This window comes from Apostichopus japonicus, chromosome 20 (assembly GCF_037975245.1).
Source record: "Apostichopus japonicus isolate 1M-3 chromosome 20, ASM3797524v1, whole genome shotgun sequence".
Lineage (NCBI taxonomy): Eukaryota > Metazoa > Echinodermata > Holothuroidea > Aspidochirotida > Stichopodidae > Apostichopus > Apostichopus japonicus.
The window spans coordinates 15,467,725-15,494,813 of record NC_092580.1 but is presented as its reverse complement, the minus strand read 5'-3'; the positions used below and the strand labels follow the sequence as shown (position 1 = coordinate 15,494,813).

General features: G+C 39.2%; 1 protein-coding gene across 3 annotated transcripts; it reads left to right on the top strand.

The window, feature by feature from the left end:
* The first annotated feature begins 1,369 nt into the window (after positions 1 to 1,369).
* On the top strand, positions 1,370 to 27,021 carry LOC139960952 (RNA-splicing ligase RtcB homolog). 3 transcript variants are annotated; one of them, XM_071959677.1, is made up of 14 exons: positions 1,370 to 1,527; positions 3,638 to 3,772; positions 4,212 to 4,290; positions 5,106 to 5,222; positions 7,613 to 7,820; positions 14,569 to 14,618; positions 14,941 to 15,047; positions 15,875 to 16,034; positions 16,547 to 16,722; positions 17,380 to 17,474; positions 18,144 to 18,237; positions 24,295 to 24,405; positions 25,231 to 25,350; positions 25,773 to 27,021. In XM_071959677.1, the coding sequence occupies exons 2-14, from the start codon at positions 3,674 to 3,676 to the stop codon at positions 25,878 to 25,880; spliced, it is 1,524 nt and encodes a 507-aa protein (XP_071815778.1). In that variant the 5' UTR covers positions 1,370 to 1,527; positions 3,638 to 3,673; the 3' UTR covers positions 25,881 to 27,021. The 3 variants fall into 3 exon arrangements, with proteins under 3 accessions (XP_071815778.1, XP_071815779.1, XP_071815780.1); XM_071959678.1 differs by having other exon boundaries at positions 1,373 to 1,518; XM_071959679.1 differs by having other exon boundaries at positions 1,402 to 1,532; positions 3,673 to 3,772.
* The last annotated feature ends 68 nt before the right edge of the window (positions 27,022 to 27,089 follow it).

The window sequence follows — 27,089 nt, the reverse complement described above, 5'->3', positions numbered from 1 at the left end:
GCACAGGGGGCACGTGCCCCCCACTTTTCCTCAGGTTAAAAATGTGCATTTTTTCTACATAAAAATTGAGGTGCCTCAAGTTAGCAAGAGGCCAGGGAACCAGAATGAACACTCGGGAAGGGCCGTTTCCGGCCATCTGAGGGGTTTGTAAAACCAAAAAATTTCTAGTACGCTCCGCGCCAGCCAATGGTGGCGCTCCGCTCAGATAGTCGTGCATACAACTTTGCAAATCCCGGCTAAGCCCGTGACTTTTAATGAATTTCTGTGGGTCAAACTCAAAGCTATTTCGAATGGAAAAGATTTGTTTAGATATTAACAAGAAAAAAACTCTAATTCGGAAGATTCCTACATTAGCAACTAGCATGATTTCACCTCATTTTGTCTCAAAAGAAAACTTTTAATTTTTCCCCTTCAAAGTGATGTTACCATTTTTTCTTCTTCTAATTTACCAAATTTTTGGGGAAGTGTAAATTTCTAAAACGTGAGATTGTAAAATAAAGAATGTTTAGATGCAACTTGCAAGGCCTCAGAAGTGCCGTTTCCGGCAATCTGAGAGGCACTGTGTGCCAAAAATTTTCTTGTACGCTACGCGCCAACCGATGGTGGCGCTCCGCTTAGATAGTGTCATGGGAACTTTCGGGCACAAAAAGTTCTGCCCCCCAAACTGAAATGGTCCCGTACGCCTATGAAAACATTACTACCCAATTGATTTCTGCAATGCTATCAGAACAACATAAACTCAGATGTTCTTGGGCATAGACTTAACTCTGTTGGCGTTGATAACAATTTTGTAATTATTTGAAGAAAACTTTGCCTGACACAATAAAGCTGTAATATAAATTGGATAGGAACTTTGTCTGTCAGGGGTAAGGGGTTCCCAAAATGTTAGCATCATTTAATAGCACTTTTTCAGAAATGAAAGCATCAGTAGAATTTCCCCCAGAACATGTTAGAAATTTCGATGATGCATAATCAAACTTCAACAAGGAATTAATTGCCAATCAATTCGTAATTATGATTTACACCGAGATTTACCTTTTAAGATTCCTACTTTTTTAACATATCCGACTTGAACAGCTGTATTAATCTGAAAAAAAAGGAAAAGCAGAACATTTAGGAAAGTACAATATTTTACCAAATACAGACAACATTTAAAGGAAGAGTTTAGAGATGTTTTTCGTCGAACGTTAAGAATCTGGCTGTTTTCTCGCTTCTCTTTCCCCTCTTCTTTCTCTTTGTAATTTCCCCTTTTCTTCCGCAGACTATGCAGTGCCACGAAATCTGGCCGATAATGACAATCTTATCTTGGTAACTCTATATGTGCTAGCAAAGTATTGCACAACACCATGTACCACGCAATGCATCACGGTTTCGCAATCAATTGCAAACTCAGTCTGAGAGCATAATTGTCACACACGCAGCAGTGCGAAAGTTGGTCTGTTGTCGTCTGGTCCCAAAATTTAGCCTTAAGTCAGGCCTACCTGCCTTTTAATGTGAACAGAGCTAGATTCTTGGAAGGTAATACAGGTAACATCAATTCAATTCCCTTTCAGTTCCGTTAAGAATAAGGTAAATGCTAACTTCGTGCCAAAGTTTGGGTTTAGTTAGGCCCTCGGCCAGCTTAGGTCTAGGCCTAAGTCCCTAACATTAGGCCTACCCTAAATACTAGTGGCGACTGGCGTTGCAGAAATTTTACGAAAAAAAAGCAAAAATCGATAAACGAAATTCGAAGAGCAAAAAGAAAATTGCAACTCGTTCCAGCCTTTGCCTATTTTGTGCTTGTTGTTCGTAAAAGAAGAACTTTGAGAGAAGTTTGACCAACTTCAGAACAGAAGTTTGACCAAAACAAGGAGTAGCTGCAGAATACCCCGCTGGATCCGAGATTGTGGTTTTGACGGAGACGAACAACAGCCAACGCAGTCTTATAATGTGCTTGAGTAAATGGCGCTATTATAAAATTGTTAAGATTATTGGACTTAAACATTTTTTTCCCTTTTTTCGAATGTACAATGCATATATACTTGTAACACGGGCGATATCCAACGGGGTACGTGGTCCGGTTTTGTTTCTGTTGCCTACGAACCAACATGCTACGCAGTCATTCTATATAGGAAAGTAAAGCCTGAAGATGTGGGGTGACATCCAACGGGAACGTGGGGATCTGGGGCGACATGCAACAGGCTACTGTACTGGGTCTAACCTTGTTTTTAAGTAAACCCAACGGGCTACGAAGTCAGAAGTGTTGGAATAGGGGTTGAAGAATTTAGTGGCTACGAGCCAACGGGCTACGAAGTCAGAAGTTCCCTTACCCTAACCCTTACCCCTAACCCCTATCCCTAACCTTATCCCTAACCTTGTTTTTAAGTAAACTGGCTACGAGCCAACGGGCTACGAAGTCATTCTTTCATCCACTTTTACCTCGTAGCTACGAGCCAACGGGCTACAAAGTCATTCTTTCATCCACTTTTACCTCGTAGCCCGTAGCACCTATTTTGGTTAAGTTTCAATAACGCGGGGTATTCGACAGCTATGCCCAAAACTAAAAGAACAGAAGTTTGACCAACTTCTGACACCAGGTGACCATTGCTGCAAAAAAACGGTCAACAAATTTTCTCAAATATGTAACAACGATATCAATATTTTGTTTTGATGCTATAGATGGTTAGTGATATCAATTCATGTCCAAAAAAAATAAAGGATTTTATATGGTTGCCCCTCTGACAACCATGCCTGACATTTGGTTGTACATATAGCCTACTATACACTGACTGAATGAGAGAAACATAGGATTAGTTAATAGAAACACATGGTTTGGTGATGATACCAATTTATTTTGTCTATTTGGGGGCGTTTAGTTATAGTGTAATCTATAAATAACTAGTCATCCACCAGACAGCCTCCACAGCTGAGTTTGGTTGTCCGCAAAGAAGTTTGGTAGTCTCTAAAGACTAGACTACCATTAAAAATATGTCCTCTGGCCAAAAAATTCTCTTATTTTCCTAGCAGCTGTACAAAGATGTTAGAAGCAACATGTTCTGGGTCTTGATAAATGCAAATGTGATTTAATCCTTGTATTGCTTGTCAAATATGAACATTCAAGAGTGGAAATTAAACAAGTAATTTACTCACATGTGAGAGTAGTTCTTGTCTTGTCTTTATCAGTGTTGTAGTACTCAAGTACTTTTTGGAAGTACTCGTATCCTATGAAAAGTGCTTGGATGCTGTAGTACTCAGACTCAGATTATTAAGCTCTCATACTTGTAGTCTATTATCAGAAAATTTCAGATAATATTGAGACACTCTGAAATTGCAAAACAATAACAAAATTCCGAGCAATGTCATAACATTCAACTGTTTCATCAGGGCAGTTATAAGCATTAGCGTGAGGTTTGCGTAGCAAAAGTATTGAGTACTCCTATCCTAAACCCTCGGACACTGGTACTTAGTATTTGTTAGTATTCAGATTAAAGTACTTGGCTACAACACTGGTCTTTACTGTGTCTTGTTGTTAAGGTATATATTTAATTAATTGACCATTGTTAGGTGTTATATCTACAGTATGCTTGAAATTGTTAATTATTTGCATGTGAGAGAGCTGTGGATTTGACCTCTATTTTATCCATTTGCTGGTGATCAGATTATCGAACATCTGGGTTCCACACTACAAGTAACCATGACTACCATAAGAAGTTACAATGATGAGCTCAAGTTTTTGGAGAAGATCGATTCACATTGCTGGCGAATAAAGAAAGGATTTGTTCCTAATATGAAGGTACTACATCATGGTTAACCTTCTCTTGATTTCCTTTAAATTATACATCCATTGACTATTACAGAAAGAAATTTCACTGGAAGGTGCTATTTGAATCAGAGTTGCAGCTTTTCAAAGTTTGTTCAGAAATTCATTATGTCCACCACCCTTCAGCCCTTCCTATAAACAAACCTGAGAGAAATACTATAGTTTTTCATTACATATGAACACAGAAGCCTTGGACTAGATCTAAAGCATTTTGCAAAATTAATCAAGTTTCATTTTATGTTGCATGTCCATTTCTGTGAAGCATATCATTGATGATTTGAGGATTCATAGTCATAATTAATTTCAATTTAGTCATTGCTTTAATCTAACTCACATTGTTTTTTCAATATCTTAATTTCTGCACAAGAACAGTGAAAATGTAACATCAAGGGATTTATCTTCATATTTGCAGGTAGAAGGGAGATTCTACGTCAATAGCCATCTTGAGAAGCTGATGTTTGATGAGTTAAAGCAAGCATGTACTTACCAAAGTAAGAGAGAGAGAGAGGCCAGCCATAAAGATGGTCTAGAGAGACTTTGTCCATTAAATAATAATCAACTATTAAGCAAAAGAGAAACAAATGACTTCTATGGCTTCTTTTTAGTCATTAGTTTGATTACTTCAGCTTTTAATGAAGTTTAGCATTTCATTTTATATTTATGGCAAAAGTTGATTGCCATGCTTAGAAGCAGAAAATATCATAAAACACCCTGTACAAGATGAATGGGGAAAAAACAAATGAAATAATGTACAATTTAAACTGTATTTGTATGTTTACTGGTGGTCTTAAACCAAGTGTATATAAACATTTTGATATCGCTTCCACTTTATTATCGTTTAGTATTGGGTGTTTATTATCTGTTTTAGGCTTTTACAATAATTGTCTTACTGTACTATAGTTTCTCATACTTATATATATTTAAACATTGACTATGATTTAATCTATTTTACTATTTACATACTTCTGAATTTGTTTTGGACTATATGCGTTTTGGGCTTTATTATTTTTAATTTTTTTTCTTTTAGTATCGTTAAGTACGGGCGTTTTTTATATTGTTGCTTTTAGCTTTTACATTTTTTTGCCTAATTGGTTCTATATATTTAATATTTTGGTTTTTGTTACTATTTGTTTTTAGGTTGTACATTTGTAAAGCGCTTTGAGCAGCTTTGCTGATTATGCTCTTATATTACTTATTATTATTATTATTAAACGTCACCTTCCTGTTTGAAAGTTAATAAAAGAAAACAACAAGTGATAAAAAAAGTACTGCAAATCAAATACGTCACTTAACATTTTCTTCTCAGATAAAGGTGGCTTCTTACCAGGTGTGAAACAGATTGGCAATGTTGCAGCTCTACCAGGAATCGTGGGCTGTTCCATCGGCCTCCCTGATATTCATTCTGGTTATGGATTTGCCATTGGTAAGTTCAGGTCGCTGCCTTCTACTAGTACTATTTGCTATTTGAAATGGTTTATGTATTGATTTGCATTTATGTAAACCTTAAGTCTGAAATGGCTTATATTTGAAGAGCTGCTCTATGGGAAATTACATTTGGAAGTTAAATAACATCCCTTCTCACAAATTTGAGAAGTTTTCACTTTGGAGAAATTGCCCCAAAATGAATTTGAGTAAGTGCCAGGAGAGGAAAACAAATTTGATGACAACCCGATCCTTTGCCATATTCTTAGTAGTGTTCGACCAATAATCGGTTAGACAATCAGCATCAGGCCGATTATCAGACAATCGGTAAATAATCGGCATCGGCAATATCCATTGCGCTACCGATTATCTGGAACCGATTATTACATTCCACATAAAGGATTGTATTTTTCCGCGCTTTTGATTCCCCACAACCACAATGGGAGAAGAAATGTAGATCATTCTATTCATAGCCGGGGAAGGTGCGCTAATCTACTGTGTAACGGTATCGCAAGTCCCTCACGTGAGTTCGTACTAATGCTGTTCGATACACTATCCAGTTTAGGCAGTTAACATCATACAGGATACCCGCGATAAGCTTAGGGGGACAACGTAATTTTTTTCAATTCGCTTCTTGCATCTAACAAAACATCCTGTTATCATGTTAAATGATAGATCAGAAAGATTAATTGTCTCGACTAAATATATAAACCAAATCAATATACTTTTCAAACACTTTGGCCTTTTCACCGTAGGTGAAAACTGGAAAGTGAAAACAATAACACTAGGCTTTTTTGACTATGAGTTCTACGTACATTAGGCTAGTCTGGTTAGAGAACGGTTGAGCTTCATAACTTTTCAGTTTGAAAATGCGCCCAAGATTTTACAAATGGCATAAAATGATAAAATCAAGGCGCCAAATACTCCTAAAAATCCCTAAACACGTTTGGCGACAGTCCTCAGTAGTTCAACTGCATTACAGTATTTTGTGAGTAGGCAAACATTCTTACGCATATTTTTGGGAAAAACCCGAAGAAACTTTATTTCCCTGACCGCATGTACTGTGTACCATACCTGCTAAAATAACCCCTTAAAGTAGCTTAACTCCTTACCGCAACCGACTAAAAGCAAGTCTGATTTCCAGTGACACTCGCGACAAAGTCAATGGGACTTAAGTGTGTGATTTCTCCCACATGTAGTTAAGTCAATGGAGAAGCGCCATTGACTTACTGTGTTTGATCGTTTGAAACAACGTTCGATCGGAAATTTTACCTTGCAGATGGTTATCATTGAAAACTTGAAGCAAACGTTCGGGATTGTTTTATTTTTCATAATAAAATAAAACTGTAAAAAGCAAACTGCTTATCCACTCAAGAGCCTGTGTAAGAATATGTGTAAAAATAAGTTGGCCTGACGTTTCGATCCTGCTAGGATCGAAACGTCAGGCTAACTTACTTTGACACATTATTTTTAATATCAGATTATATATTTCGATATCAGCTAACGAAATAAAGAAATATTTTATTTACGTGCGATATACTTTTCACTTTATTTACGTTGGAGTTGCAACACTGATAATGGTTTTAATAGCCGTTGTAAATGCTGTCCTGAACCTTTTTTTTTAATTTTGTATCCATTCTGTATTATCCCATTCTGTAGTCTGTACAGCACTGTCATTAACTGTGTTGTGGCGGGATTGCAATATTGCGACTCCTCGTTATAAACGTGCAGTGCCCCATGTATGTATTACAGTGTTCTTTATTTGCTCCATTAATCTTTATTGTGAAAAGTTAAGTCGTTCATTTATATTTTTGATTGAATTGGCCTAGAAGTTGGTATTAAATCATGCATAACACTAAATCATACATTAGGCCAGTTCCACGAAAATGATGAAATAATTGGTAAAACAGATTGTCATATAATCGGGCGAACAACGAGCATTTCCGGCTAAAGGACAATGTTATTTATATAACAGTTTTGGTTTCTCATACAGTTTTGGTTTCTCATAAGGGTTAACTGAATTAGACATTTTTGTTCGTTTCATTTGTTTTGTTTTCTGTTTTGATACTCGACAATTTTTAAAATGTGTCATGTTCAGAATTTCCCTACATACGGAAACTATGATACCCCTTTATAATCAGTTTGAAGGACTAGAGTGAGAAGGATCCCATTAACAAAACTAATGAAATCTGTATTACCTTAATATGCTATCCGATGAGGTTGGAAAATTTTCTGCCCTGTAAGCCAGAATTTGAATAATTAGTTATACAGTTCCATAGGTTTCATTCTGCTGTATAATGGTATGTAGGGAGTTCAGTCAAATAATACATATTGCCCGTCAAGCAATGTTAGTCCCATGTGGTAATTATACGATTATCTGATATACTCCAGGTAATATGGCAGCATTTGACATGGATGATCCTGAGGCTGTGGTATCTCCTGGTGGTGTTGGGTTTGACATCAACTGTGGTGTCAGACTCCTTCGGACAAATCTACAGATGAAAGACGTAATACCGGTCAAGGAACAATTAGCCCAGGCGATGTTTGACCACATACCGGTGGGGGTTGGTTCCAAGGGGATTATCCCAATGGGCGCCAGGTACGTTCAGGACGCCAAATATTATAAGCTTAAAAGAATAATGATTGCCTTTGAGTGCTGCATGGCATGGCGATGATGATAATACCTACTCTATTAAGTGTCATAGGTCACAGATGTCCACATGTGTTGGTATAAGTTCTTAACTGTGAAGCAGTTTATTGTGTTTGATCATCAGTTGGGGGGGCTGTTCGCCAAACCGATCAAATATTAGTCCAAATTTGGTAGTAGTTGATCAGACCTAAAGACAACCTACAGTGGTGTTCCGTCGAGGTTGACACGACCGTCCGGACGCGACGTTTTCAGACGTTTCCAGACACTTTAGGACACTTTAGGACGTTTTCTGACACCTCCGGACGGTCGGACGCTTTTGTACATTTTACTCCAACAATATTCACTTTTAATCCGGACGGAACATGCGGTTTACTGCCTACTTTTTCACACCAGATTAAATCGATCTTCTCAGTTTGTTACAATAGAAGTTACAATGGTGATATGTCCGATTCTGTCCGATAATCCGGACGTTTTTAGCCCGACTCAAAGTAACAAAACAGTATGGATTACAGAGGCAAGAACCCTTTCATTTCAGAAAAGCGTCATGTGTCCGATAATCCGGACGCTTAAAGCTAAACTATGTTTCTATTCAAAAGCGATTTTAGAGGCAGTTCTATTATCAGCCCGCAAAACGTCTGAAACCGTCCGATAATCCGGACGGAATAAACTTTCAGTACTGGGTAGTATTTCTGCTACAAACAAAGTCAAAGGTGATACAAGTTTGAAAACAAAATATAACTGCGAAGAAATATATTGAAGTAACGTCATGTTTTGACAAAAGCATGCAATGTAAAACAACTATTTACTAACCTTTTGAAACAAAAATTCAAGCAGAATGAGTGGGGAACAGTAACACGAAATAAGAGAAATAACGACATATTGATGATAATGCCCATCGGTGTTGGGCGACAACCAACCATTCCCACTATGTCTTATCCTGGTTCTGAGTTGCTTCCGTTCAACAAAAATATCGTTTTACCTCTAGGCTCAAAACGTCGGCCAAAACATTTTCAAAACAACGGTACACATGAAGTAATCCAATAAATCCCAGACTGAATAACGAATATAAATACACTACAGCATCGTTACTTTATTGTTTACCTCCTCCTGCCGACACAACCGAAAATGTTTAATATGTAACACGTATTGAAACTTTTTAAAATAATTTCAATGATGTAACATGTCACCCCCGTAGCTCCTTCAAAGTTGCTAAGCTTTTTATTGGTCACGCCGAACGTACCCTCATTACCAGACACACAAGGCGCCACGAAATGTAACACTGTTTAAAAAGTCGGAAACATCTGAAAGTACTAGTAATATGCAAATATTACGAAAGTTTTACCACTACGGTGTATTTTTTCTCACTGTTCAATCGTCCGGTTATTTTCCTTTTTTTTCTTCAATGGTTATCGAAGTTTGTTTTTTGGACGATGAGGAAATGTTATTCGCAAAATTTGAACATTTTGAGAAACAAACCCCAGGGCGTAAAATCTCGCGCACATAATTTTACTTCCAGGAATCCAGGGTAAAGCACGTTGCAGCAAAGGTTGAGCTCACACGCGCTAAGCAAGGTACCTGGGAGACTGCTTGGGCCACCCCTTCTCTTACGACACGGGTTAATATAGTGTTGCACGTTTTCTTGGCAGTTTGCCAGGGTTTTAACAACTCCTTGTTAGGTCAGAATAGAATGCAAATTAACAGGTGTCAGGCTTGTGAACAGAAACCAGGACATGACCTAGATTTCCAGGGTAGTCAATACTTTGTGCGCGCACCTGCAGTTGGGATATTTAGTGATCACGTTTTTTGTACGCATGACATGGGAAAACGAAAATCTCAAATGAAACTTACTGTTGGACTACGTGGATTTTACTCTTCTGTATTCGATTACAACTGGTTCTTACAATGTCAAGTTAAATGGAGCTGGTAAGCATCTTTAGCGCCATTTTAAACTGTGCTCGAACACTTTTGTCATGTCAGTCTGTGGATCCTAAATGTCACCACGTGTTTGGAACTTCAGACAATAAGAATGTAACATGGGGGCTACGTAAATACGGGATTATAAACTACATTCATAAGAATAGTACAGATTTATTCATATCGTTAATCGGCTGTTGTTTACTCCAGAAAATAAACTTTCAATACGTACAGTATCAATCTTTCGTACAAAAAACCTTAAAACTTAAAAAAGTGGCGAAATATAACTATAAATGACATCGTGGAACCCCCCGCAATAATACACGAATCCATTTCATTACAGCATCAACTCTCAAGTACCGCAAGCAGTGTGTACCAGTACCCTTCCCTAGGCTATTATAATATACAGTCCCGTGCGAAGATGGATTTAAACTGGATATACTCCCTGCGGTTTTGGCTCAAAATTTATTAAATCGTTATAATTATTATAACAAAATGAGGTGAAATGCATAAGGGTAAGATTTTGTACATGGGAACCTTCACAATCATCGTTTGAAGGAAAAATAAATAACGAAAATTTCAGAATAACTTTGAAGTCCCGTAACATGCTGAGCCCAAGAAACGTTCGATATTTGGTGTAGCCTAGGTCACTTAGTGCACGTAGGCCTTTATTGACCCGCAGATATAATGGCTGACGGTAAATCGGTAATAATAGAGTTTAATGTACTAATTTAATGGTTCACATACGATGTTTTATTGTCGGACACGTCTTATTTCTTTTCATTTTTCCCATTCCATCTTTCTTTCTTCCTCCCTCTCCATGTATGTGCTGTCTGTTGTTTTATTTTTTTTTTTATCTCTGCTCCAAAATTTCCCGCGAGTGACGAAGATTTTTTTTTTATCTCTGCTCCAAAATTTCCCGCGGGTCACTAAAATTTCCCGGGAACAATGTTCCCATGTTACCTCTTTTTTTCCTGGCCTGATTATTTTTCCTAGTAACCTTTAAAATCTCAATTTAGACACAAAGCTTCGTCCGTCTCTCGTGTCAAAATGGACGAGACGGTACTGTACCACCTCGCGGGGAATCGAACTTGAACTTAGCACGCTTTTAATAATATTTGTTAACAAAAAGTGCTGTATGTATTTACCGATATTAAATTGTCGTATGACAGGAAAAAATGTTCCTTGGTAGCTGTAAGTCTCAAAATAGTAAATGATAGTGAGTAAATATTTCTGCACAGAGTTTTTTCAGTGAACTTGTAATCCTTACAGGCTATTGTTATCACGCTGAGGAATGGTCGCGGCCGTGTGACCGCAAATGGTCTAGATAAACACTTCACTCTTTTGTTACTATTGGGCTAGTAAACTTTACATCGGACGTTTTCGGACGCTTTTGGCTTTGAATACTGGGTATGATGGGTTTTTTTCTAACCGGACGCTTGGACGGAACCAGACACTTTCAGACACTTTCAGACGTTTTCAGACGTTTTCGGACGTTTTGAAATCGGACGACTAGGTCAACCTCGACGGAACACCACTGTAATAGCTCTTTGTCACCGACACTGTACCTCATAAGTATTAAAGCAAAGTTGCCATTCAGTTAACTGAATTCTGCATTGCTGTCACATATTACTTCTAATCACATATTACACAAGGATATCAGAAGTTGTAATATTTTTATCGCTCTTCTTTATTGTTTGAAGTACCATGCCATCATGCTCTATTTAACTGCCCTGTACCATGCCACCATGCTCTGTTTAATTGCCCTGTACCATGCCACCATGCTCTGTTTAATTGCCCTGTACCATGCCACCATTCTCTGTTTACTTGCCCTGTACCATGCCACCATGCTCTGTTTAATTGCCCTGTACCATGCCACCATGCTCTGTTTAATGGCCCTGTACCATGCCACCATGCTCTGTTCATATGCCCTGTACTATGCCATCATGCTCTGTTTAACTGCCCTGTACCATGCCACCATGCTATGTTTACTTGCCCTGTACCATGCCACCATGTTCTGTTGAATGGCCCTGTACCATGCCACCATGCTCTGTTTAATTGCCCTGTACCATGCCACCATGCTCTGTTTAATTGCCCTGTACCATGCCACCATGCTATGTTTACTTGCCCTGTACCATGCCACCATGCTCTGTTTAATTGCCCTGTACCATGCCACCATGCTCTGTTTAATGGCCCTGTACCATTCCACCATGCTCTGTTCATATGCCCTGTACCATGCCATCATGCTCTGTTTAATTGCCCTGTACCATGCCACCATGCTATGTTTAATTGCCCTGTACCATGCCACCATGCTCTGTTTAATTGCCCTGTACCATGCCACCATGCTCTGTTCATATGCCCTGTACCATGCCATCATGCTCTGTTTAATTGCCCTGTACCATGCAACCATGCTCTGTTTACTTGCCCTGTACCATGCCACCATGCTCTGTTTAATTGCCCTGTACCATGCCACCATGCTCTGTTTAATGGCCCTGTACCATGCCACCATGCTCTGTTCATATGCCCTGTACCATGCCATCATGCTCTGTTTAATTGCCCTGTACCATGCCACCATGCTATGTTTAATTGCCCTGTACCATGCCACCATGCTCTGTTTAATTGCCCTGTACCATGCCACCATGCTCTGTTCATATGCCCTGTACCATGCCATCATGCTCTGTTTAATTGCCCTGTACCATGCCACCATGCTCTGTTTACTTGCCCTGTACCATGCCACCATGCTCTGTTTAATTGCCCTGTACCATGCCACCATGCTCTGTTTAATGGCCCTGTACCATGCCACCATGCTCTGTTCATATGCCCTGTACCATGCCATCATGCTGTTTAACTGCCCTGTACCATGCCACCATGCTCTGTTTACTTGCCCTGTACCATGCCACCATGTTCTGTTTAATGGCCCTGTACCATGCCACCATGATCTGTTTAATTGCCCTGTACCATGCCACCATGCTATGTTTACTTGCCCTGTACCATGCCACCATGCTCTGTTTAATTGCCCTGTACCATGCCACCATGCTCTGTTTAATGGCCCTGTACCATGCCACCATGCTCTGTTCATATGCCCTGTACTATGCCATCATGCTCTGTTTAACTGCCCTGTACCATGCCACCATGCTATGTTTACTTGCCCTGTACCATGCCACCATGTTCTGTTTAATGGCCCTGTACCATGCCACCATGCTCTGTTTAATTGCCCTGTACCATGCCACCATGCTCTGTTTAATTGCCCTGTACCATGCCACCATGCTATGTTTACTTGCCCTGTACCATGCCACCATGCTCTGTTTAATGGCCCTGTACCATGCCACCATGCTCTGTTCATATGCCCTGTACCATGCCATCATGCTCTGTTTAATTGCCCTGTACCATGCCACCATGCTATGTTTAATTGCCCTGTACCATGCCATCATGCTCTGTTTAATTGCCCTGTACCTTGCCACCATGCTCTGTTCATATGCCCTGTACCATGCCATCATGCTCTGTTTAATTGCCCTGTACCATGCCACCATGCTCTGTTTACTTGCCCTGTACCATGCCACCATGCTCTGTTTAATTGCCCTGTACCATGCCACCATGCTCTGTTTAATGGCCCTGTACCATGCCACCATGCTCTGTTCATATGCCCTGTACCATGCCATCATGCTCTGTTTAATTGCCCTGTACCATGCCACCATGCTCTATTTACTTGCCCTGTACCATGCCACCATGCTCTGTTTAATTGCCCTGTACCATGCCACCATGCTCTGTTTAATGGCCCTGTACCATGCCACCATGCTCTGTTCATATGCCCTGTACCATGCCATCATGCTCTGTTTAATTGCCCTGTACCATACCACCATGCTATGTTTAATTGCCCTGTACCATGCCACCATGCTCTGTTTAATTGCCCTGTACCATGCCACCATGCTCTGTTCATATGCCCTGTACCATGCCATCATGCTCTGTTTAATTGCCCTGTACCATGCCACCATGCTCTGTTTACTTGCCCTGTACCATGCCACCATGCTCTGTTTAATTGCCCTGTACCATGCCACCATGCTCTGTTTAATGGCCCTGTACCATGCCACCATGCTCTGTTCATATGCCCTGTACCATGCCATCATGCTCTGTTTAATTGCCCTGTACCATGCCACCATGCTATGTTTAATTGCCCTGTACCATGCCACCATGCTTTGTTTAATTGCCCTGTACCATGCCACCATGCTCTGTTCATATGCCCTGTACCATGCCATCATGCTCTGTTTAATTGCCCTGTACCATGCCACCATGCTCTGTTTACTTGCCCTGTACCATGCCACCATGCTCTGTTTAATTGCCCTGTACCATGCCACCATGCTCTGTTTAATGGCCCTGTACCATGCCACCATGCTCTGTTCATATGCCCTGTACCATGCCATCATGCTCTGTTTAACTGCCCTGTACCATGCCACTATGCTATGTTTACTTGCCCTGTACCATGCCACCATGTTCTGTTTAATGGCCCTGTACCATGCCACCATGCTCTGTTTAATTGCCCTGTACCATGCCACCATGCTCTGTTTAATTGACCTGTACCATGCCACCATGCTCTGTTTAATTGAATAAAAATATATATAATTGAATAAATATGAGTATCATCATATCCCATGTCCAGTCTGCAGGTAAGTGTGTCGTAAGATCTGAAACAAAATGATGCAAATATGGAAGTAGTTTGAAATGATTTTCAAAGAGAGAGAGAGAGAGAGAGAAATAATAAGAAAAATATTTTACATTTTTCTCACAGAGATCTAGAAGAAGCTTTGGAGATGGGTATGGACTGGTCATTGAGAGAAGGTTAGTCAGCATTTCAGTTGTTACATTATTCTACTCTGGACTGAAGCAGAGACTTTCTATATATTGGGCTGTTGCGATATCAGGTTTTCTTTTGTCGTCGGTGTTGTAATATCGCAACAAAACTAATGGCTGCTTACATATAATACGATGATGTATTTAGAGGTAAAACCCCACCCACTTTGAGTCAATGGAGATCTGTTACATCTGTCTTTCAGATACTCTTATATTTTATACAAGACTACAGATGAATTTGATATTATTATTACTATTAATATTCCTTCCATAATGAGGACAATTTTTGCTTGGGTGTATTTTCTTTTAGGATATGCCTGGGCAGAAGATAAGGAGCACTGTGAGGAGTATGGCAGGATGTTACAGGCTGACCCATCCAAGGTCAGTGCCCGGGCCAAGAAGAGAGGGTTACCTCAGGTACGTAGCAACAGAGAGAGAGAGAGAGAGATACATGCTTTAAAGACTGATACTTTATATCTGTGCATTGTCACATTATTTAGTTATCGAAGAATGATCTTTAGGTGTTGATAACATGTGTGTCAAGTTAATAGGATTTGTCTTCAATTGCTATTTCTAAGTATACTACAACATGATTGATATGTGGAACCAGTACAACCGAATCAAAGAAAACAAACATATACCAAGTTAGAATACAGTGACATGGTATGTTTACATTTGATGTTAAGTCAGTGTACCACAAGGTTTATCAGTAGGGTTAAATGAGTATTCATGCTAATTTAATTCTTTAAATATGCCAATTCAAATTAATTGACCTTGTGGTCATACATGCTGTATATAGTACGGTTATCATAATGTCAGGTTCCTCACATATGTAAAGTTGACAATGTCATTTGATGAAATTTGGTGAGCATAGACTGATATATTGTAAATGGAATAATAATAATAATAGTGTCTGTTTCTGAAAATATGTGTGATTTTATGTAGGTCATCTTCGCGGTAACCTTTGTTTTGAATTTTCTATTTCTTATCGGATTTTTCAATTTTCCGTCAGAGGTTACCCCTAGTATGGGTTTAATTTTCTTGTTAGTGTTGTCGTCAGGTGTACATGTGTCCGTTGCAGATGAGAGCTGCATCAATGATGAAATCATTATGTCTGTAGTCCTGATTCTCTCTAATGTGATGCAAGGTTGATCTGAAATTTGACCAGAACGCATCAGGATGCATGCTGTGACTGCGTAAACATTTGGAAAAGATTTTGTTTCAATTTTACTTTCATTCGTCAGCTGGGTACCCTCGGAGCTGGTAATCACTATGCCGAGATCCAGGTGGTTGACGAAATCTACGATATGCATGCAGCAAAGAAGATGGGAATAGATAGGTTAGGACAGGTCTGTCTGATGATTCACTGTGGTAGTAGAGGGTTAGGCCACCAAACAGCTACAGGTTAGTACAATAAATGGAGGAAATCACGCTCTAATCTTCTTCACCTTTCTTGTCAATAAATTTGATTTTTCTGGTCTGTTAGGTTGGCATGTGAGAAAATGAGGGTCTGTGAAAAGGCCTGCATATCTGCATCTGCAAGGTCTGCATCTAACTGCATGTTACTGCAAGTATTTTCAAATTATTCTGGAATTCATTTCATACACTCACATTTAATGATCAATTCAAATGCAGAAGCAAAACACTTGTGTCACATGTCAAATATCAATACATAGTTTGGACAGCAGTTTTTAATAATAAACAATATATATTGGTCAAAGCTTTTGCCATTACTATGGTCTCAGGGTAACATACTTTCTCTAATGTGAACCCATTCACAACAACTCTCCATCCCCCCCCCCAACCCCCATATCTCCTCTCCCACCCCTCTCTCAGTGAATGAATAAAGAACAACCTTTACAAGCATTGAGGAATGATATTAAGTTGTATCATGTCTCGTTGAATATTCATGACAGATGCCTTAGTACAAATGGAGAAAGCTATGAAGAGAGACAAGATTGAAGTCAACGACAGACAACTGGCCTGTGCTCGTATTCACTCCAAGGAAGGACAGGACTACCTCAAGAGCATGGCCGCAGCCGCTAACTATGCATGGGTCAACAGGTCGAGCATGACGTTTTTATGTCGGCAGGTGAGTGTACTTTTTAAAGTTGTATGTAAGCTATATCGAAGGCTGTAATCGCTGCAAAGATGTGCAGCCTATAGGCAAATCTTGTTTTGTTTGGTCTCTACCACACAGTATTCAATATGTCTTAAATGACATTGTGTACTAAAGGGCGTAATTTGTCATAATCGATAGATATTGAAAATGAATATTGCAATTGATTGTTAAAACTGACAAAAAGGTTGCAGTATTTTGTAATAATATTTTGTAACAATGGGTAAAGAAATCAGGGAGAGATTTTTTTACTTTTTTTTACTGAAACTGACACAAACAAATACTGTATCAAAGGACTATACTGCAGGTTTATTGCTCTCTATGGACCTTAGCAAGGCCTAAAGGTAAAAGAAGCAGAACATGAATGGCAGTTATATTGTTGTTTGCATTAGTACCAGATTCCACAACCTTTATTACAAAATACCACCGTAAACTGTGTTAGTATCAACTGGAAGAAGCATATAGTCTTTAATTTAGTTTGAGCTAGGATATTTGGCTAGGAAATTCTGTTTAAGGAGTCTTTGAACTAACATGGGAGGACTCCATTCTCAGTGTAGTTTCTTATGTGTTTTTGTATGAGATGGTATGTATTCCTATCATCATTCTCTCTCTCTCTCTCTGTCTGTACAGGCCTTTGCCAAGCAGTTTAACACGACCCCGGATGATCTGGACATGCATGTGATTTATGACGTCTCGCATAACATAGCCAAGGTTGAAGAACATATATCCTTTATAGAATATCAGCTAGATGTTAAGTATTCTTCAATGGTGGTTTTAAAAAGAATTGCCAATCTTGAACTTAACAATGTGATGAACATCTTGTCTGGAATTGTATGGAGATCTGCAAGTAGGTACCAGATCAAATACACCTGTTGGTCGTCACAGTAACTCTTGATAGTTGCCAGGACTCTCTCAGCTTGTAGCCAATCAAGAAGGCAGGATAGCTGGCCTTTGTGCTCCAGACAAACAAATGCATGTCATCTTCCCAGTGGACATCATTGTTCAGATAATCTGTTTTATATCCTGCCAAATACTCCCCTGGCGGTCCATCGTTTCTCCACAATGGCACAAAGGGTATGGAAGCAGGAAATAGTTTAAAATACAAACACCTTGACAATCATTTTTTTCCCATATTAAAGTGTGGCCAAATTTATTCTTACAGTGAGCTAGGGAAGGTAATAATCAAAGACAATGTGCTAGGGAAGGTAATAATCGAAGACATTGTTGGGGAACTATGTCACTTTTGATAGTTACATTAATCCGCCGGTATTTAAGACTTCAAAAGTAGACCTAGTTTTGTAGTAGATCAGTAGTCAGATGATGAGGGGGGGATATTTGTCTCAATATTTCTTCAATCTGACGTGGATGATCCTTAATAACAGAATATAGCACATGTTGGATGGCAAACAGAAGAGGTTACTCGTTCACAGAAAAGGATCCACTCGTGCCTTTCCTCCTCATCACCCACTCATTCCTGTGGACTACCAGGTAAAGTAATGGATGATAGTACATAGAACTGTATGGAAACCCTTCAAAGGGAAATACCCATTACAGACAAGAATATTCCAAAATATGATCGAAAAATAAATAAATATGTGGCAACTATGACTTCACAGGTGTACAATATGACACCCGCCCCACCCTCCAGCAAAAGGTTCCTTACCAGTTATGGGGAGTTGTGTTTTATTAAAGTACCCTAACCTTATCAGGCGCGTATCCAGGGGGGGGCGTTGTTGGGCGTGCGCCCCCTGGGTAAGGAAAAGAGGAGAGAAAAAAGAGAAGAAAAAAGGGAAAAAGAGGGAGAAAAAAGAAAAGGAGGAGAGGAAGGAAGGGAAAAGAAAACGAAGAAAGAGAGAAAAAGGAGGAAGTAGAAGATAAAAGCCAAGACCTCGGGAAGAGAAAGAGGAACAGTCATAATTACAGCGCTGATCCCTATTATATACACAGGGTAGCCAGTGACAGATCGAAGATTACAGAGGGGACGTGCGCCTCACCATACCCCTTACACCGACAACTCCATTTTTAGCTCATACCAGCATGCTGGTGTGAGCTATTGCTACAGTGCGGCGTCTATCACTCTATCCGTCAACAATTGGTAAAACCGCTCCCACTCACACAGTATTTAATGGAATTTCATGAAACTTGGACACAAGGACCATTGGGTATAGGGCCATCAGAGATGGTCCGAAATTTGGGGTCAATGGTCACCTGTGGGCCGTAATGGGCCATTTTGTGGAAATATGCAAAATGCTTCTTCTCGTACAGATTCCATGGTACAATGTTGAGGGTTTGTCACGATAGTACTATGGAAGTTTTACCTTCAGGGTGTTCATCAATTTGAGATTAAAGATCAACTAGGGGTCTTTTGTGGCCTGGGCCGCCGCCCTATATTTTCAAATTGCTCCTCTTCGTACAGTGTATGGCCAGTTATAATGAAACTTTGTCACAACGTTCCTCGGGATGAGGGTTATGAGGGGTGTTCGGAAAATTGAGGTCAAATGTCATTTAGGGGGTCATCAGGGGTCATTCTTTGTAATATTTTCAAATATCTCAAGGTCCTCCAGATTTTGATGGATCATATTCAAAGTTGAACTGATGATTGTTGGATTGTGTATGAATAAGATGATGCCTAATAATTTTTGGTCAAAAGTTAATTAATTACAATTAATCCCCATTGTTTAAAAAAATCTGAGCCTTCACCTTTTGCCAAAGCTCCTTTAATTTGTCTCCCAGTCTCTGCAGTGTTTGTTTACATTTGTTGTTAAGCTCTGCAGAGGCTGTTAGTGGAATTAAAGCAGGACTGGGAGTTGTTATTAACTGTTGAACTGTAAGCATGAGAGCCCTATAGCCAATCAGCACTTGCCGATTCTTAGAAGTCTTTGAGCCTGAGGTATGTAGGCAGCCAGCCAAAATTTTGGCAAGGAGTGCTTCAGTATGGAACGCGAAAAGGGCAACCATATTTCGTTGTCTAAACTAAGTTTGTTGCAGTCTAAACTAAAGTTGTTGCTGCTGTTTTACCACGTTGTTGCTCAAACTCACGTTGTTATTTTAACTTCCGTTGTCTAAACATACGTCGTTGTCTGAACTTCTATCTGAACTGCTATCGGCGCTGTTCAAAATTGCTCAACCGCGTAATGTAAACCAGAATGCAAAATGCATTGAGGTTTCGATGACTTCAGTACACTAGAAAGGTGTTAGTATAAGCAGAACTAGCTGTTACTATAGAAATGGCCCGAACCACCATTTTGATACATTAAATAAACACAGGTCAGTCTACTGTACGTGGCTATACACACCTGCACCAAAAACAATAGGGGTCTTGGAGGTCCAAGTCCATTTGGAATTACCAAACCCAAACTTGTGGAAACCTTGTTTCATAAGCTACCAGCCAGCCTATCAGATAACATGTGCGTTAGTACAACTCATACGAATAAGAGGCTGCACGGTAAACAACATTTAAAATGTTATAATGTTATACTTATAGGCTATGCATATACGCTGTGAATGTCGGAAATCAAGTACAACGTCGAGTGTCTAGACAAAGTACCAGCATAAAAATACTGCACTTTTAAACTGATTTCATTGAGCCCCTCCAACAATGTGTAGAGGTAATCTGGAAATGTCGGTAATCAAGTAAAACAAGTGTCGAGACAAAATGCCAGCATAAAATACTGTACTTAAAATTGAATTATTGAACCATTACATGATGTCTGGATATGTTTGAATGTCGGCAATCAAGCAAAACGAATGACAGTAATATTACTAAAGACAAATGTTTTCGTCCCGATCGAACACCAATTGCGTTTATTATATGACCTGTACTTTTACTAGTGTTTATAGTTGAGAAGATGCGATCTTATCACTGCCTGTACTTTGTGAATGCTCTACACAATATATATATGGCGGATGCCATCCAGTGCCCTAGCTTCGCTGTTTTACAAGGGCGGCCATCCGACCTTCATTTCGCCTGCCCTGCCACTCTTTCCTCCTCGCCAGCTCCGTATATAGTACCTCGATGCTTTGACCTGCAGCGATTTCACCAGCTACCCCAACTCTTCAAATATCCCCGCAAATGTAGTGTGCATATCTCGCTAAATTCCACGCAATTTGTATTAGGCCTGTTCAAACTTCGGAGTTTCAACTGTACATGCGCATATCCTGAAAATTTGTGGAGAAAAGATCATATCACCTTACCTACAACACATAGCCTTAGTCAAAACTCGACTGTATCTTGGATGATTCGTTTCTTGCATAACATGTTAGCGGGGTTTTTGGTCTAAAATTCTTAACAATGCTGAGCGAGGTTTGTGTATATTCCATTTACAACACAATCCCTTTCGCAAATCGAAACTCCGAACTGGATTGGGGTAACGAATGAACTTGCTTGGCTGGTTTAGTAAACTAGTTCAGTGAGTGTATTGCCTACGTACTTCAATATTGTGCCCTTCTTGTTACTCACGAAGCGCAGACTACATCCAACCATAGAGCAACTGATCCAACATTTACCCTGGATGCTTTTCAGTATTTGGAAACAACCAACTCCACGAAAATTATAGTATTTAAATAACATGTTTACGCAATGTCGAAACTTCAATGACTACTTTTGACGATGTATGACTGCAGTAGTTTATGCACACGAATTAGTGTTGCACCAGAATCATGACTTGAAGCACGTGGTCAAAGGGACCGCAAAAATTTACGCAAGTTTGCAACGAAGAAATAACTGTAATATAAATGCACATTTTACATTATCAACTCTCAAAAGGGAGAGAACATAACATACTGTGAGACTTAATGTCCTTTTCAGTATCAGAGATGTTGTGGTAGCTTCCCGCAAAATTCATAGATTGTCTCAACTCATAACTTTCTGTGATAAAACAATTATTTAAATATAACGTTAACAATATAAATGTAAATAACGTCCTCGGAGTTGTATCAACTATCATGTAAATATCGTTAACGACGTGATTTTTTTAAATCAGATTGTTAAGGATATTTACATGGCTGTTGCTACAAATCCGGCATGACATTAACGATAACCCCCCCCCCTTTTCGCGTTACATAGTTAAACCATCATACTTTGCGTTCATTGAGCACTGAAGATGCAAGCATGTTTGCAGACAATGGGTAAGGGACTATGAACCAAACAAATCTCGGGAAATTTGAGAAAAAAAATCATTGGCTGTATTTAGCATGAAAATCTCTGTAATAGATATGTTGTTAGCACTGCACGGAAGCAACTTGCGGTTGATTGTTATAATTTTTTTGAAAAGAAAGAATGATGTTCGTTCACAATGTGTTCACAACGGAACTTTAGATAGCAACGAAAGTGTAGACATCAACGTAAGTTTAGACATCAACCGTAAGTTAACTTAGCAATGAAAGTTTTAGACATCAACGTGAGTTTAGACATCAACCGTAAGGTTTATAAATCAACGTGAGTTTAGACATTAAGGCGCGTTTAGTCGTCAACGAACAACAGCAACATGGTAAACTAGCAGCAACAGCTTTAGTTTAGACAGCAACAAACTTAGTTTAGGCAACGAAACAAACTTAGTTTAGGCAACGAAATACGGTTGCCCTTTTCGCGTTCCATACTTCAGGTCTGCTCAGGTAGAGGGGAGAAAGTTTAATAGGGTAGGTCAGTGGTATTGTTTGAGAGAGTGGGTAAAACAGGATTTAAAGGGGGAAAATAGGAATTATAGCCAGTGGTGTGGCCAGTATTCTGCTAACGGAGGGGGGGGGGTATCCCTCATGGGCCCAAAATTGGTGGAATTTGAAAAATGGCCTGAAATTTGGTGGGCCATAAAGTTTTGTGGGCCCTACATTTTTAAGCTCGAAAAGGTATGAGCTTCTGCACCATTGGTGCTCTAGTTGACGTTTCCATTTATCCTCTCTCACTAATGTATCTATATATATATACTATATATGGTCTAGCATAACGCGTGTGTGTGTGTATGGACGCCTTGAACAATTGTTCAATTGTGCAATGGAACCAACTGTGGCTGGTCTTGAACTCGACCGAGTCGTCGGGGAACATGACTCATTTCGGGAAGGGGCGACCGCCCCCCCCCCCCGAGCAAATTTTCTCTATGATATCGCTAGTAATTTAAAAATAGACAATGCTTAGATGCAACTTACAAGGCCTGGGAAGTGTCATTTCCAGCGGGAGGCATTTTCGGCCAAAATTTTCTTGTACGCTTTGCGCCAACTCATGGTGGCGCTTCGCTTAGATAGTTTGCCTACAGGCTTCGTCCTTCCGTTGGCAAATTACTCGCTACACGCCTGTTCGAATTTGTAAAGCAAAGAGCAGACATCACATAATATGAGCATGAAAATGCATGTTTAAAAATGAACAGCCTCAAAACTGTCTATGTGTGTAATCAAAGGTGTAGGAGCCCAATTGGATTTGGGGGCTGTAACGACCTGCCTGAAAAATATAACAAACATTTTTTGTCAATTTTTTGTCAATATCATATAAGCAAGCATAGGTCATTACATTGCATGGCATCGTGTACCGTACGGTCCGTGAAAGTTGCGCAGTCATCCGCAGGATGCTAATGTAAACAACGAAATGTCTTATGTAGATGGAGAAAAAGCATACAGGTCCAATTATGTCAAAACTCTCTTTTACAGTAGTAATGGCGAATTAGTCTGCCAAGCTTAGAACTTTATTTTAATTACCAAGGAGATAATTTTTGAACTATTCATTTATTCTCAGCATATTGCCCAAATTTTCAGGGGAACAAGTTTGGTTGGGGGGGGGCTGCAGCCCCCCCCCCCCTCCTACGCCTATGTGTGTAGTGTTCAGGTTCGAAATATCTGATATCGGAAATATCTGGTATTTTTCATTTCCTTCAACAAAGTTTTATAATTGCCTTTATAAGAGGTTGTAATATTTGTACACCAATAAATTAACTGTGTCTGAATTTTCGAAAACTTCCTGACCAACAGTCTTCATCATACTTCCCTCTCCTCGTAGCAATTTTGACCTGTCTGTTAGGGGTTGAAGGAGGTTTTTCTATATTGGTTGTCCATAGATTGAATTTTGTGCAACATTATGTATATGTTTTGAAGTGATTTTCTTCACGAGAAATGTGAATTTTCAAATTCTGAACAAATAATGGGCTTTAAACTTTGAAAAGTGGGGCTTTCGGATATTGTGGGCCGTGACGTAGAATCACCTACAAAAGCAATGATCCACAGGACATGCAATGAGGTCGAACATGATGTGTGACTGGTTACAATCTTCAAAAAGGTTATGCATGAAAAAAAAAATATTGGGAAATACTTGGTTCTCAGGCAAAAGTGTACATCTGGTTGGTCATTTTCAAGCCCGAGAAGTGCCATTTCCGGTGATCTAGGTGGTATCAAAACCTGAAATTTTCTTGTACGCTCCGCGCCAACCGATGGTGGCGCTCCGCTTAGATAATAATTCGCGCCCCCCGGGTTAGAAAATCCTGGATACGCCCCTGCTTATTGTGTAATCCTTATTTTCTGGTAAATACCTGCCCATCTGAAACCATGCCTTGTTTTCTGTCACAGATGACTGGCCAGCCTGTGCTCATTGGAGGTACAATGGGGACGTGTAGCTATGTCTTAACAGGAACAGAGAAGGGTATGAGGGACACGTTTGGTTCAACATGTCACGGGGCTGTAAGTCATTATCTCATTGTTTTGCTTTTGTTTTCAGTTCAAAATAAAAAACAAATCACAATTTATGTTTTTGCTGTTCCCAAAACTCTCTGTGTGATCTTTTGGTGTAAAGTATTTAGTCAACATATTTCCATGTGTTCTATTAGCCTTAGTTTTATAGAATACTGTAATGATCAAGGCAAGGTGATGTTTTGAAGTATAATAAAAAATATAATAAGCCTATTGCACTTCTTTGTATATTTAATAACCGAAAATTACTCGGAAAATACTTTGCAAAGTACTGCGATGTCAAAGTAATTATTCTCCGTACTCGGTTTCAAAAACGCTTTACTCGAACTCCGGTACCTGGTACTCCGGATCCTAAAAATCAGTACTTAGACTTTGGTACTCGTAACCTCAAGTACTCGTCATTACTCGTTAGTACTCGTTAGTACTCGGAGATATAGTACTCGGCTACGACACTGATGTGTATGTGATAGAGTATGTTGTATATAGTAAAAATAGCTCAAAGCTAAGGAGATTCTGTCTCCAAGTTAGATGTCCCCTTTATGGTATTTGCTCATCTCCTGCATGTGAAGTCAAAACTCAAGCTTGAGAAGTCTGGATTATCTGAGAGGTATGATGATGATTTTATATATATGACAAATATAATAAGACAAAAGCTACAGTGAGTTATATAAATACCATTTATAAAGAATGGCTAATGATATAAAATAAATGAGCTTAAGAATAGAAATGAGCTAATAATAAAAGGCTAATAATACAAAGGAGCTAAAACTTGCTATTTGGAGTCTTTAATTCTCTCTTTCTCGCTCTCTCTGATAGGGTCGAGCTTGGTCTAGAGCCAAATCCAGAAGGAATTTAGACTACCAGCAGGTTCTCAATCAACTTACAGCTGATGGCATTTCAATTAGAGTTGCATCTCCTAAGCTAGTCATGGAAGAGGTAAGTTGATTTTTTTTAAGTATGTTTTCAATGTTTAAAAATTCTTTTTCATATGAGTTGCCTTGCTGAATGCATATGGGACAATTAAGGAGGATGAAGGAGTTTGGGAGGAGAAGGCGGTTCCACACCCCTTACTACCCCCGACCTATTTTGGGGCGGCTACAGTTTACTGCGAGCCATACGCAGAGATTACTGTAAATGTTAAGACAAATATCTGCAAATTTAAACCTACAAACCCTTTGAAATGAGGAACTAAAATCATAAACAATAAGAACAGTTTAGTCTAAACTTCATATAAATGTCAGGAAAGTTCCTTTCACACGCAATCAAAACAATCGCCATCAAATTTGTCTTGGTTTAGTATCTCTCTTTATAGAATATGTAAATAGATATATATATTATTTTTTTTTGCATTTTTATAGGCTCCAGAGTCGTACAAGAACGTGACAGATGTGGTTGAGACATGCCATACAGCTGGAATATCTAAGAAAGCAATCAAACTCAAGCCTATTGCTGTCATCAAGGGCTGAAATAGCAGCCAGCACGAACTTTAAAAAACAATCTTTCCTGAGAAAGAAATATTCTGTTGCACCCTAACTTCTTTTGCAATGATTCTTTCTTCTTTTTGACTATTGCTTACATTGCTCAGCATAAATAAACAAAGTGGGCGGATTTCTCAATGCAGATCGTTAAAACAGAGAGATATGTTCACTTTCTGATATGTTCTCTCAAGCAAAACATATCATTGTATGAACATATTTGAGTAAGGTTGTTTATGTTAACAGAATTCCATTCATAATTTAAAATATTGTGAGAGAGATTTTGCAAAATAATGGTTTGTACAAATTCAGCTGACTCTATGCACCATAAAAAAGATCAAATGTTCAACCATATTAATAATTATGAGTTGTGAATATTTACCTTCATCGGCATTCTTTCTAGATCTTATCTCGTCCATGGGAGTTTTATCTTATTTTGAATCAATGTTCTGTATTTATTTCATAGACACTTTGTGGAAATAAGCTCTTATTGAGCAGTGTTTTTGCCTCGACTTTTGGAAGTGGGGGAGTGGGAGGTGATACAGCAAAATTAGAGAAACATTTTGGAGGCGCAGAATGTAGGCAATATAAGCTCACATGAGCACAGGGCATGGAGGTCCCAACATAGACAAAGATCCTAATTCAACTCTAAATCAGCAGCACTTTGGAGGTAGAAAAAAAGTCATCTATTGTCAGTGGATGTCAAACTCCTTGACTGGTTTTTTATTATCACTTGGTAATTTCCTTTAGGGAAGGGCACAACCTCTCTGAAGATGTCACTGTTATTGAAAAGCAGGAACATTCTTTAATACAAGTCAGATATTCATCTGGAAACATCTTGTTAAAACAAACCTTTTTTTTTTTTTTGGTGCAGACTTGAAATTGCAAATATTTTAATATATATTTTGCAACTCATGGTTTGAAAGTACTATTCTCCTAGCCTAATGCTACTAATTCTGAACTCCCAAAAGTATCAAAGACTGCTACTATTCATAATGTATTTCAAAAGCGGTCACAAAGAATCAAACCGAACAGTCTCTAGTTTATGATCTTCAACAAGTTTAAACCCATGCTGAATACCTGTCCTTGCACCCCCAGCCCCTTCCCCCACAAAAAAATTCCTTCTACACACTACTTAAAAGTAATTAGTATTGACAGGACATAAATGGGCAAATAGTTTAGTTTAGTAGCAGTACATTT